Raw genomic sequence first — 13,994 nt, 5'->3', positions numbered from 1 at the left:
TGACTTTGACTATAACTATGACTATGACCATGACTATGACTTAGCATAACGAGGCTAGACATTCCTCTAGTTTATCAGGCTAGATGCGCTTTTGAATATGACTAAATATAACGAGGCTAGACACGCCTCCAGTTTATTAGGCTAGACGTGCCTTGGACTATGACTATGACTTAGTATGACGAGGCTAGACGTGCCTCCAGTTTACCAGGCTAGATGCGCCTTAAGGGCCCCATTGTTTAGGATGTCTCTAGAATAAAAAGCCTTCTATTGCTGACATAACAAGGAAGCCGTCCAGTTGTCACATGAGTTGTGTGTGTAGGTCGCACTGAATAAAATAGAAATATAAATACAAAATCTTTATTTGTGATGCATAAGTATAATAGAAACATGTCACAATGGTATTTTACTACACTTTGCTCAGGGAGCATAATATTAATTGTCAAACAAAAGATTTTTTTAGATTTATTTTTGAGATTTAGATTTTTGAAAAAGAAATGAATCAAACTTTTGCTTAATATAACATGAACATAGCTTCCATATGATGTTGAGTTGATGCTGGTCAGACACAGTTTATTTCGTCGAGTACTTTATTTCACAGTTGAGTACAACGACGACTGAAGATGGAGCTCGTATACCGTCAGCTGACGATGAAATAAGCGTGCTAAGCGGAAGAAGTTGTCGTCGTCGTCCAGTAAGAAGGCGCCACCACGATCGTCTTCTATGGGGCCAAGGTTGAAGAAAAATACGCGAAGGAGCTCATCTTCTTCCAGCTCTACTGAAAGAGCAGTGCCACATGTGGTTCGTAAAATTTCTGATAGACTCTAGTGAAGAAAAGTATTTTTTTCATTGGTAGTCTTTTTATTGCGCACACATTATTGAATATTACGCATACCTACAGTAAAATGGGAATATTAGCTTATGTAGTAAATCTTTAATAGTAATAATTAAAATAATAAATTATTCGATTATAATGTATAAAGGAACGTTAAAGTAAATGTGCTAAAAAATACATTTGAAAGAAAATATTTTTACACAAGTAAAGTGAATTAATTAATGATTCGTTTATTTTAAAATTGTCATCGGTTCGGACTTTCGGTAGGTACTTTTGCCAAGTACAATATCTTGTCTATCTATAATTCCACTTCTAAAATATATTTCGAATTATTCTGACCTCTGATTACATTAGTCTGACCTAGATAGGACCTGTTTCTAGGTGAAGTAAGGTTTTTCTTCTAATTTAGTTTTCTCAAAGAACTAAATCAGTTAGCGACTTCAAATAAACACAATATTATTATTACTGTAAGAAGTCATAAAAAAAAGTCATGCAATTTGTAACTATAAAAAGAACTTAATACCTGTACCAAGGTTTCATAGACAGGTTATGTTAAGTTAGGGTCACTTTTCATTTTTTGGTAGAGCAAAAGATATGAAACGTCAAGGTTCCATAAGAGCAGAAGTTTAAAGTTTTTCTTTTAGTAGTCTTACATTTTTTATGACAATTTTGTGAGCGCTATTATAATAGCTAATGCAAATAAGAGAATTTTGTCTTTAACTTAGACATTGCAAAAGTTAATTGGCTTGGCTAAGAACTACGGACGTCTGTTAGAGGAAATTTTGAATCCTACTACTTGAAAGGATGAACAGTTTACGTAATTATTTTAATGACAGAAAAAAGAAATATGAGACTGTTTTGGTAAATGAAAATTCCTTTTAAATGTTGGTAGTGAGTGCACTTGTTGACGCAAAACCGATGCTGAAACTAAGTATAGTTTGGCGGATCATTTCAATATCAATTCCAATTGTAAAAGTTGTGGTCAATCATCAGTCATACCTCTGTGTTTAGAGCGAACATAAACAAAAATGTTGATGAGATTGACGCTGTTATAGAAGTGGTAGTGATTGATGATGCATAGCAGACTTCACTGACAATAGACGATTTGACACCATTCCCCATGAAATGACCTGTAAATTACCGTTTTTGATCGCATTGTAATTAAGAAAAGTAGTTTGATTAAATTCACAAAATAGTGACGTCACTTGCTTGTCGTGCCATACAAAATCTATGGGAGTTTGATTTAACAGTTTTTAAAAGTACGTCAATTGACTGGTGGTGTCAACACGTCTATTGGTCAAAACTTCACGTAACTGCAATTTCTCACGGTTTGGAATACTGACATTCTATAAAATTCCTGGCCAGAATATTTTCGAGAGCCACGAAGATGACGGACACAGGTGAATACCAGTTATTTCTAATTTTACAGAGGATAGTTTCTGGCTTTTAGAGTTGCCTTTCGATTTAAATTTTTTGAATAACTTGACACCTGGCGAGCTTAAGGCCGTGGGTTCGATTCCCGCCTTAGGTGGTTCTATATTATCAAGTGATAAAAAAAAATATACAGGGGATGTTTAGATAAACTAATATTTTATAATGCGAATAGCTTTCCGCCGAGGGTTCGCCCGCGTGGAATTTTGTTTGTCACAGTTGTTTGTTTTGTATGTCCTTCCCCGGGACTCAATCTCTATGCCAAATTTCATCAAAATCGGTTCAGTGGTTTAAGAGTGAAAGAAAGTATACAGAGTTACTTTCGCATTTATAATATTAATATATAAATTAAACTGGGGGCCAAATACCGGGTGTTTAAAAGAGCCTTTTTATAATTCACAACGCCAAAGGTGAAATCGTTTTTAGTAATTTGTCGCCTAGTCCAATAACACTTAAAGCAAATGTTTTAATAGCTACTTCAATGCTTTTTGGAGCATGTCCAATATGTCATGTAAATCGAATTGTAAAAGACCCCTCAGCTATGGATACTCTCGATAGAGCTGATATTATGACTAAGCCCGGACTTAGTTCCGACACGTTCTGGTTAGTTAGATAAGCTGTATACTCTTTTGTGAAATTATCGCGATTGTATTGCTATAAATCTGACTGAGATAGGACGTAGGTACACGTGCAGTCTTTGATGTCAGGATGAAAAATAATGTACAAATACCACCATTACCTACCACTTATCTCATTACAAAAGGGAAAAGGGTTCAGAAATCCATAGATGACTAACTTGATCCATAGCTGCTTATCAATATTATTCAGGACTCTTAAATCATATTTAGGTCAGATCTTGATGATAAAGAGAAAAGTCTTTAATGTTCTGTAGCAGTCACTTACTTTAGTCGATGAAAGACAACTTCCATGAGTTGGAGACACTAGCTGTGGTGTGTGTGCTAAAAAAAAGGTGTATTTATCTTTTAGGACTTAAAAGTTTCTATCGGTTATGCTGCCTTAAGAACCACGTTAAAAAAAAAGAGAAAAAAAAAATAGTTCCGCGAATAGTCCAAATACCAAAATTTAGTCATAGAATCTGACGACAACCCATCCAAACATCATAATTTCTTCAAATAGCAGATACAGTAAGGTTGATACCAAATTATTTTTAGTGGTCCCACGTACAGCTAGATGGCAAATATGTTGCGCTAATCGTGATGAAATTGAGCATCACAGACATTCAGAAACACATAATATAAGAACACTGTAATTGTACCTATTGGTTTCAAAAACTTGGAAAATTTGTAGAGAAGAAAATTATGTTAAGGCCTTAGAAATACATAATTCTGACGAAAGTACCTTTAGTGTAATCATAAATCGTGACCGTAATTCATTATTTGCCAGATTACGGTTACAAATGGATATAATTGGATATAATATTAACGTTTTGACATGTTCTTATAAACTTACTAACTTTCACATGGCAGTCATGGCAAGATACACTGTAATTAAATTGATTATGTACTAACATTTAATGGACGTGTATTTATGTGAAATAAAAATTTAGATTTAAAAAGAGAAGTTTCCAATATATTCGATATGAGAAGTTTTGAGAAAATTATAAAGTAAAACGATTAATATCTAAATTTCATGCAAATATCCGTTATTGGTTATAAAATAAGTCATTACGAATAATATAGATCAGGTGAAAATGTATAAGTACTTACCTACAAGATAACATTTGTTACTGGTTTAATATGAAGAATATAGTTTCTAAAATGCATTATTAATGTTAAAACACTTGTTAACAAGTTGTCATAGAATTGTTTATCATTCTACTATATATGCTCCACATTGTTTTGAAAAGTAATATTAATGATTTTAGAATAAATCCTTATTAGACGTGAATGCCGGGAGGCATCACGGTGTCGGATGGCCGAATGTAATGATTTTAGAATTTATATTGTATTTTATACGATTATTGGTTACTTTTAAATAGTTATCGCAACAATTTTAGTATTTTTATTGTATTTTAGAAGAACCCAAAAACCCATTATTAAATTAAAATACTTTATTTGATTACTTCCTAGGCATTTTGCAGACATTAGAATGATTTTAGAATTTATTGTGTATTACATCCAATTATTTCATATTTATTATTTAATTTAATTATTTTAGATTTTTATTGTATACATTTTAGTATTTTAAAAATTAAAAAACAGCTAATTATGAAATAAGTATTGCATTTGACTAGTTCCGGGGCATGCCGTCGATAAGTCGTTTTGAACCGGTCGACTTTCACTCATGGAAGGGGATGTTACCTTATCGCTGGCATGCCGCTGGACAGGCAGTTCGATTTGAGCGTTCAAAGCAAGAGGTACTATTAAGATGACGTCATAATGTCGGAATTGTGTAAATCAGTGGTGCTGAAATACAAGTTAGAACAACCTACAAGAGTGTTTCATTTCACTAGTCTGTTGATATAATTAATTATGTATGATTCAACAAAAACCTATTGAAAATACAATTACTCGAAAAAAAAAGGTTACTTTTTTAAAGGTTACCGCGACACAAGCTTTGCTTAGTGCGGTATCCGCTAGATATAAGGACTTTATGTATTTGGTTTTACTGGCAATAAACGTTTTTAGGGTTCCGTAGACAAATGGCAAAAAACGGAACCCTTATAGATTCGTCATGTCTGTCTGTCTGTCCGTCCGTATGTCACAACCATTTTTTTCCGAAACTATAAGAGCTATACTGTTAAAACTTGGTAAGTAGATGTATTCTGTGAACCGCATTAAGATTTTGATGCAAAAATAAAAAAAATAATAATAAATATTGGGGGCTCCCCATACTTAGAACTGAAACTCAAAAATTTTTTTTTCGTCAAACACATACGTGTGGGTTATCTATGGATAGGTCTTCAAAAATGATATCGAGGTTTCTAAAATACTTTTTTTCTAAACCGAATAGTTTGCGTGACAGACGCTTCCAAAGTGGAAAAAAGTTGGTCCCCCCCCTCTAACTTCTAAAATAAGAAAATGAAAAATCTAAAAAAAACATATGATGTACAGTCGCGGAATGAAAAGGTTCGTCACCTTAGTGTCGGTTTTCGCTTGCACTAGGTACTGTAAGAGTCAAACCTGCCAACATAACCGTGCAAGAAACAGTGCTGCTAACATTTAAATAAATATGACGTTTGCTAACGAATAAGGTTTTGCTTGTTTATTTTTCTATCCCATCAGTGCAATGCAATGATGACATTGACCAATAATTGACAATAGTGTTTTTTATTTAATAGAAATAATAATGGCAGGTTAAACCAACAAGAAGGTTTTAGTTTATCAATCATATTAATCTTCTTGACAAGATAAATCGTAAAACAACTTTGATCTGAATAATTTTGAACTTTACTGACGAACAGTTAAAGATTATTTTCTCTAACTCGAGATTATTCTGTAACATAGTTTCAAAAGGTAATATGTGCTCGCGATTCGTTGAAGGAATCAATTTGAAAACTGACGAACCTTTTCATTCCGTGACTGTACATTACTATAAAAACTACCAACGAAAATTGTTTTGAACGAGATCTAGTAAGTAGTTTTTTTTAATACCTCGTAAATCGTAAACCGCTTATTACCGCGTAATCTTTCATACAAATAACTTAAATTAAAAAAAAAAATTAATTTCATAAATCAATGGTACGGAAGTACGGAACCCTTTGTGCGTGAGTCCGACACGCACTTGGCCGGTTTTTATTTATTTATTATTATTATTAAAAACAATGATAAATTTAAAAAAAATCTATGATCTATACAATACAGGTTAAAATTGCAAACAGGTGCCAACCATTTTTAATTAGTTCTAAGTACAGAACAATAATAACTTTATTGTAATTATTTTTAATCGTTGTATTTTACCTTACGTTTTAAAGGATAAAGGCTTATTTGTGCGCACCATACTACTAATATTATAAATGCGAAAGTTTGGATGTCTGGAAGACAAAGGCCTATTCAGACCTAAGCGGTATTCGCTACCGTCTGCGGCAGAGAAAACCCAGTGGGTATGCGGTAATAATACTGTTCAGACCTAAGCGGTATTCGCTACCGTCTGCGGCAGAGAAAACGCTCTAGCCGCGGTACTTGATACTAAATACCTGAGCGAAACCCGCGTGGTATGTACCTCTACCCACAGCGGCAGCGAATATTGCTCAGGTCGCTCTAGCCGCGATACTTGATACTAAATACCTGAGCGAAACCCGCGCGGTATGTACCTCTACCCACAGCGGCAGCGAATATCGATCAGGTTTGAATAGGCCTTAAGGCCTTCGGTACTTTCGCTCAAAATAGGTGAAACTAGACCCATTTTTATCGACAAAAAAGAGGGTAAAAAATTTTTGAGATTTTAATTTTTTATAGATTTTTTTTCTTCCAATTTCTTCTTGTAAAGAAAACGTAATAACTTTTAAACTAAGAGGTATATCCTAATAAAATAAAAACAGTAATAATGCTAAAAAACAGGCGATACTAAAAAATACATAAAATACTCAGAAAATGGCAACAAATAATAAAAAAATGATACATTTTGAGAAAAATCTGCATTTTAATTCGTGATTTTTGGTTATTTGATATTTTTCTCCAAATAATGCCCCCATAACAGGTGGTTTTTATTACTTTGTGTTATTCTTTATCGTATTACCTTTCTAAACCAAAAATCGCATGTTTCTATCCCTATCACAACGTTTGCAATGCAAAAAAACGTTCACTAAATTGCGAAAGCAAATTTAATAATTGAAGAAGAAAAATATGAAGCAGCAAGAGGGCATCGACAGGTGTAGCGGCCGGGGCGGCGGGCATCGGTATCCATCACAGGCCGCCGCGCCGCCGCAGCCGGGCGCGTGACCACGCGCGGCACGCACCGCGGTCGTCGACTCTACCAGCGACAACGTCCGTCAAATGCAACAAAAAGCGCAAAACCCCATTCAGTCGACTATTAGAACTTCGAGCAAGTCTGGCGAGGGACACTAAAATAACTCGCATAAACGAAAGTCGAAACCAATGACGATTATGGTAGTACTATTATTACTCGCGGCGGGTAGAATGCGAGAGACCTACCTATTACAGAAGTGTATTACCACAAATTAAAATTAAGATAAATTAAATGAAAAAAAAAAAACAGAACAAAATTAATAATTAAAAGTCTGAACATTATATTAATTACTTCTTGGTGTTGAGCTACACCGCGTTTATAAGGTGTACCTTAATTGTAATTGCCTCGCTCTATATTACATGGTATATTAATGGTTTGTAATTCCTAAAAAAAAAAAAAAAAAAAAATAAAATAAAATAAATAAAATATTACGGACACATTTTCTTTAGTCTTTAACAAACTGGGGAGCTTTATCACTTTTACCTCTCCTGTCGGTAATTATTCATAATAAGCGGCGATTATTCATAATTTTCAATTTATCACATTAACCGTAACATTTATATTATTTTTCACTGAGATTCAAGTAGGTGGTACTAATTTTTCGAAAGTTATTCATTTAAAGAGTAATAGGTTACGTCACGCCTATGTAGATTTTTTACTTAGAAGTAACGTCACGCGACATTTCAACTCAATTTAGTATTGTAATTAGTGGATTATGAAAGAAATGAAAAAAAAAACGTGTGCATTATTTTTTTATTAAACAAGGTCCACGCGTACGAAGTCGCGGGTGGCTGCTAGTTATTAATATTATTAAGTGAATATTTATAAAATGAAGAGTAACTTATTATAAGTTGCCACAAAAGTAAATATTTTCGTGTTTCAAAACACGCTGTGTGTCGTCCGTTACCATCTAGAAGCCGCTCCCCGCGTTGAGCTCCGTTAATTACATGTCTGGGTATAGGTTCGGCAGTGGTCAAGGGTCAAGGAGGTGCAATGCGTCGCCGCGCCGCTGTAATTGATGTCGCGCTAATCAGAGGTGCGCCACGAACGAGAGACGCAGGCGATGAAATCACACGGCCGCCGCCAATTATCCCTCATCGTCCAATTGAGCCTGCCGGCCTTAATGTCTTAATGTGATCCGCCTCCGTCCCTCTGGCCTCTCCGTCAGATTATTAAGTTCTTTCACTAAGTGTTTGTCATTGTCCACATTAACGCACACGGATGATGACTGGGTAATGAAATCGAAATTATATTTAATCCGTTAGACTGATAATTACTAATGATGTTCATAGATGGCGTTTCACGGCTTCCCCCGCATGAATAATAATTTACGAACGTCAAAATGTTTTGTCCAGCGCTGTAGATTTTAACCAATGACGATAGATGGCGCTTTTTACTTATTTATTTATTGAAATTTAGTTTTGTCACATCGTCATAAATTATAGCCTATACATACAGTGTGATCAAACTTTAAGGGCGTAATCTATGGACCATTTTATCGATGAAAATACTTCAAATTTGGGGCTTGACCCATTTCTCGCAAAATTACGTGAATTTAAGTTTTTAATTTTCAGTTTTCACCTCTTCCTTCAAAAACAAGTGATAGCGTGGTAACACTAATAAGCAAAAATTTCATATCATGCGATAGCCAGTAAAATTATCTAATAGTAGAAGTAGAAAACAGAAACAAGTTTTATACATTTTAAGGGTGTAAGAATGGATTTAATTAGAAATAAACATGATTTTTTTCACTTCTTTTTCAGTTATTTCCGAACACAAGAAAAACCAGGAGAAATTTGATGTGGCAGGCGTCCCGGAGTCTCATCAATATCCCGGCAACCAGTCCAGCAATTTCCTACCCAAAGACCCGGTTTAGTTCCCACCTCTTTGCAATAGTCCTTACACTTAGCGGATGCTGTGTTTAGCTGTAAAGGATGCCTTGCAAAAGGATCGGCCTACGGGCCGTGATTATCCATAGGAGAGATACAATTAATAATTTTCACACAACTTATAACAAGTAATAAATAACTTTTTGCTTCCGTAGCGGAGACGTTGTTCTAAAAAAATACTGCGGTGTGCATGCATAATTAGTCAATTTAATGCGACATCGATTCAGAATTTCAGTCAGTCAACAAAGTTATGGATTCGTTGAGACAGTTTGATAGGTTTGACCGCCAGTAGCAGCTAAATTCGCAAGTTCAGTGAGTCATCGTGAAACTTGGAAATTGACCCTGATATGCGCTGCCGTGGCCCGAGCTCGCTGGAGCACGGTAATCAGCGGATAGTGTAATGAGGGTCAGCGCTCGGCGTAACCCGGTCATCGGCTGCGCCGCGCCGGTCGGTGCTGTCCGCGCCGGCACACCACCGACTCAATCCCTCGACACCCGATTACAGGCGCTGTCTACACGCACGCGCACTGTTTGGTGATCAGCGCGACGCAATGTCATTATTACCACTTTACACTAGTGCTTCCAGTGTCTGGTTTGTACATAATAATATAGTCAAGTCACTACATAATTTATTAAGCGCCAGAAAGAAGATTACTAATTTCAAGTGTAACATAAATACGCTTTTTCACCTAGAGCATTCGCCTGTTGTAATGTAACAATTCATGACTTGACGATCATTTTCATTTGCCTATAATGTAACATTAATTCAGATTCGATTGTTACAAGTTGTATCAAAATATTACACACGGCCCGCCTCAGTTTTGCACCGACTTCAAAAATTAAACTACTCCAAAAAGTTTAAAGTAGAAGTACGCACTATAAAGTAGAAAAAAAATTACGTTATTTATTTAATTAGAACAACCATATGACCATGATTGATATTCTCGGAGTCGGTGCCAGTTTGCGAAATGCCAAGCTCAAAAAACGTACTTTACTGGACCACAAATCTTTCAAGTACAGTCACGGAATGAAAAGGTTCGTCAGTTTTCAAATTGATTCCTTCAACGAATCGCGAGCACATATTACCTTTTGAAACTATGTTACAGAAAAATCTCGAGTTAGAGAAAATAATCTTTAACTGTTCGTCAGTAAAGTTCAAAATTATTCAGATCAAAGTTGTTTGACGATTTAACTTGTCAAGAAGATTATTATGATTGATAAACTAAAACCTTCTTGTTGGTTCAACCTGCCATTATCTATTAAATAAAAAAACTACATTTTGTAACATTGCACTGATGGGATAGAAAAATAAACAAGCAAAACCTTATTCGTTAGCAAACGTCATATTTATATAAATGTTAGCAGCACTGTTTCTTGCACGGTTATGTTGGCAGGTTTGACTCTTACAGTACCTAGTGCAAGCAAAAACCGACACTAAGGTGACGAACCTTTTCATTCCGCGACTGTACATAGGTAATTGGTGAACATCGAATACTTAAAGATAACTAGACGACGTATTGGAGAAGTTTCGTGATGTTGAAAACATTCTACAGTGTGACCTATTTTTATCGACAAAAAAGAGGTCAAAAAATTATTATTATTTTTTAAATTTTTTATAGATTTTTTTTCTTCCAATTAGTTACTTATTGTAAAGAAAACGTAATAACTTTTAAACTAAGATGTACATCCTGATAAAATTTAAATTTAACAATTTTGATAGATAGGAGAAAGAGATAAGAGATATATTGGTGTCCGTGGTGCATATCTTCTCTAAAAGTTTACAAATTCGCTTTGCAGTGGAGAAGTCGAACCTTAACTTCGGCTTCTGATTAATTTCGTTGAACTATCCTCTGGGATAAACTTGACCTTCACTGGTTGGGGTTTTATTGGCGGTCAAGCTGTAGATCCTGGCTACACAGGAGCGGGAACGAAGGTGGGAACAGTCCCGTTTTTTGGTTGTGCAAATAAATATTGCTAAGTGCTGATAGATAATAAGGGTTTATTTTAGTCGCAGGAAGTCATAATATACGAGTATATACCTATACCTACACACACACATAATAGCCACAGTACACCAAAACAATAGGAAGTAACAGAAAATTATCTCACAATAGTTGGGGACGTTCAAGATTATTTAATCGGCAATGCATACTCATATTCAATGTGAAGCTTTCCCACGAACATAAAAGTCACCGTTTCCACGTACAGCTTATGCGGTAGGAAACGTTACCGTCGTATGACATTAACATTAACTATGAATAAATCACATTTTATTCACAATCTTTTCACACCAGGAATGCGAATGAATGAATGAAGTAACGCGTCAACGGTTTCCTAGAATGTTGAATGTGCAACAGCACTCACCATTTTGGCGAGCATAGTATCCATTTGAGGCTGGTGCGTGGCCGTCAGCAGCTGGCGGATGCGCGAGGCGTTGGCTACGCACTGCGCCATGCAGCGCTGCAGCGCGGCGGCCTGGCGCACCAGCGCGGCGCTGAGCGGCACGCCCTCGCCGCCGCCGCCGCCGCCGCCGCCGCCGCCGCGCAGCACCGACTCCAGCACGTGCGCGTGCTGCGACACGTAGTCCAGGCAGCGCCGCAGCTCCACCGCCTCGCGCCGCTGCCTCTCTGCAACCGTTATAGCTACGATAGCCGAACGGTGCCTTCACCGTTCGGCTAGCCAGTCCAATCCCTTGATTGGACTGGCTGACTCGAGATCCGAGGAACGCGGGTTCGAATCCCACCGCCGCTCGTCTATTGTTTAGCTTAACCACTGCAATACAAAATTCGAATAATCTTTTTAAAAAAATAAAATGGTAGGTGTGATATCCGGTCTGTGCTTAGTATGGTGCGGTCAGTTATGATGTCTGGATTCCAGTACAGTTTTGTAGTTGTTTTCCAGGACGTTTCAGGGTTTGTATTTATAGTAGGCGGTGTGTGAGTCGAGAAATTTGTATTTGAGATTATTATTAATTCTATTAAATCTTTCCTTGCACAAAGGCTTAGTATTGCCATTCAGCGAGGAAATGCAGCCAGTATCCTCACCTCTTTGCCTCACGGACACACTTTTATTTATGAGTAAAATAAGTTTATATTTTAATTTTGTTTATAGAGTTAAGTTTGCCTTAGTTTTAAACAAATTCTGTTTATTGTAAATAAAGTCTCAGCATTAAATAGTAAATAATAAATATCCTTGGACATTTTACATTGCGCCTCTACTGCCAAACTAAGCAAAGATTGCATGATTTAAATGCCGATTTTTATTGCATGACTTTTTTAATAAAAATCATTGATTTAAATCAATATCCGTGCTTTACAGTCAGTCTTGTACTTAGAATGAAATAAAATTTGAATTTTATTGGAATATATAAATTTAATACTTGTGTGTTAAAGACATAACAAGTAGGTATAAGTGGTTTATTAACTACGATAATAATAATACAAAAAGTAAGTAGGTAAGAACTTTTTAGAAACAAAATAAGATTATCACTCTTATTTTACAGAAAAAATAAATAGGTACTTAGTTTTACTTTTGAGAGAATTTATCTAATTATTTGTAAACAATTATGTACCTACTTAGTTCAAAATTCAAATAACTATACTTAATATAAGTAAAACAAAGTCAGGTTTGTTTAAACCACTGGTTTTTAACCTTTAAGTCATGAGGGACCATTTTACCAAATTTCTGTCTTGTCAGGGACCACCTCTTAATCATAATCAGTCAAAAGTAAACCAGTTTGACTGTAAAAATTAGTTAAAAGTGGTTTTGACCAAGGCGTGCAAGTGCACTTCGTGGACCACTTGGAATGCCTCCAGGGACCACCAGTTAAGAACCACTGGTTTAAACACTTAGAACCCAAACCTGGCTAGACCGATATTCATGGTTTTTGATTTGATGTATTTGTCTCCATCCCAAATAGCAGAACTACTACAACTACTAAAAATTGGAATTGATGAAAAAATAAAAGAAAAGCATTTTCCCATAGTGTAGGTACGAAATGTTCATGGATTTTGTAATTTATGTTAAATATCTAACTACATTATCAGCGGCGGGGGCGCGGAGCGGGCCAACAGGTTTTTAGATTCAAATTGAATCGGACCCACTTCCACATCAATAAAAAAAATATATAGCTTGTAGGTACTTGTAGAATCATCTATAAAATAATTATTAAACGTCTAAGGTATAATAAAATTCGTAACATTATTGTTTAAATAAAACTCACCATGAAAATCATAAATTCTTTGAGTCCTCCTCAAGTACTTCTCTTCTTGAACTTGCCGATCAGCTTGTGCTTGTTTCTCTCGTGCTTCTAGAACCTCGAGAAACGAGGAAAATAACGATTTTCTTTCGCTTGTATTTGTAACGGTTTCTTGCATTTTAATGACAGAAAATTTGGACGAGATCAAAAGAAAATTAAAAACGTAAAGTTTTGACGATCTTAATTTAAAAGAAGAGAGACGATTTCGCTTAACAAATAAAAGTAGTAATCTAGCAGAATCAGGATAATTATTCGGCGAAATTAATTTCAAAAGCGCACAGGCAACCACCTATTACCCTCGCTCGGAATACTTTACGTACTTTACTAACTGTCAGTCAGTGACCCTGACTACTCGGTCGTTGGGTTGTGCTGTCAGTGTCAGTTGACTGTCATCCATCAGTGACATTTAAACTATGGACCGACTAAAACTAAATGTGCTGCTCGGTACCAAACATGAAGCTAAAGATAAAATGGAGGCCACACACTTCGAATTCCTACTTGAAGCACAACCTATGTATCACTATCTCGCTCTCTGTGGGCAGACTCTCTCTTTCTAAATAAACAAAAAATATAAATTTGCTCAAAGTCAATGAAACTAAATGTAAAATCTTTATTTGTTGACATAGGTATCATGAAAAATAATAAGTGTAAATAC

At 35.7% G+C, this 13,994-nt stretch overlaps 1 protein-coding gene across 1 annotated transcript in view; it reads right to left on the bottom strand.

The window, feature by feature from the left end:
- Positions 1-11,547, bottom strand: part of LOC135077260 (uncharacterized) — a 33,522-nt gene extending 21,975 nt beyond the window's left edge. The window contains exon 1 of the mRNA XM_063971796.1: positions 11,446-11,547. Coding sequence (XP_063827866.1) covers positions 11,446-11,535 — 90 coding nt within the window. The 5' untranslated portion in view covers positions 11,536-11,547. The remainder of the gene's footprint in view (positions 1-11,445) is intronic.
- Positions 11,548-13,994: the final 2,447 nt, after the last annotated feature.

The sequence above is a fragment of the Ostrinia nubilalis genome, chromosome 13, assembly GCF_963855985.1.
Source record: "Ostrinia nubilalis chromosome 13, ilOstNubi1.1, whole genome shotgun sequence".
In the NCBI taxonomy this organism is placed as follows: domain Eukaryota; kingdom Metazoa; phylum Arthropoda; class Insecta; order Lepidoptera; family Crambidae; genus Ostrinia; species Ostrinia nubilalis.
Note: the sequence above shows the minus strand (reverse complement) of the source record. Positions and strands in the feature narration are given on the sequence as shown.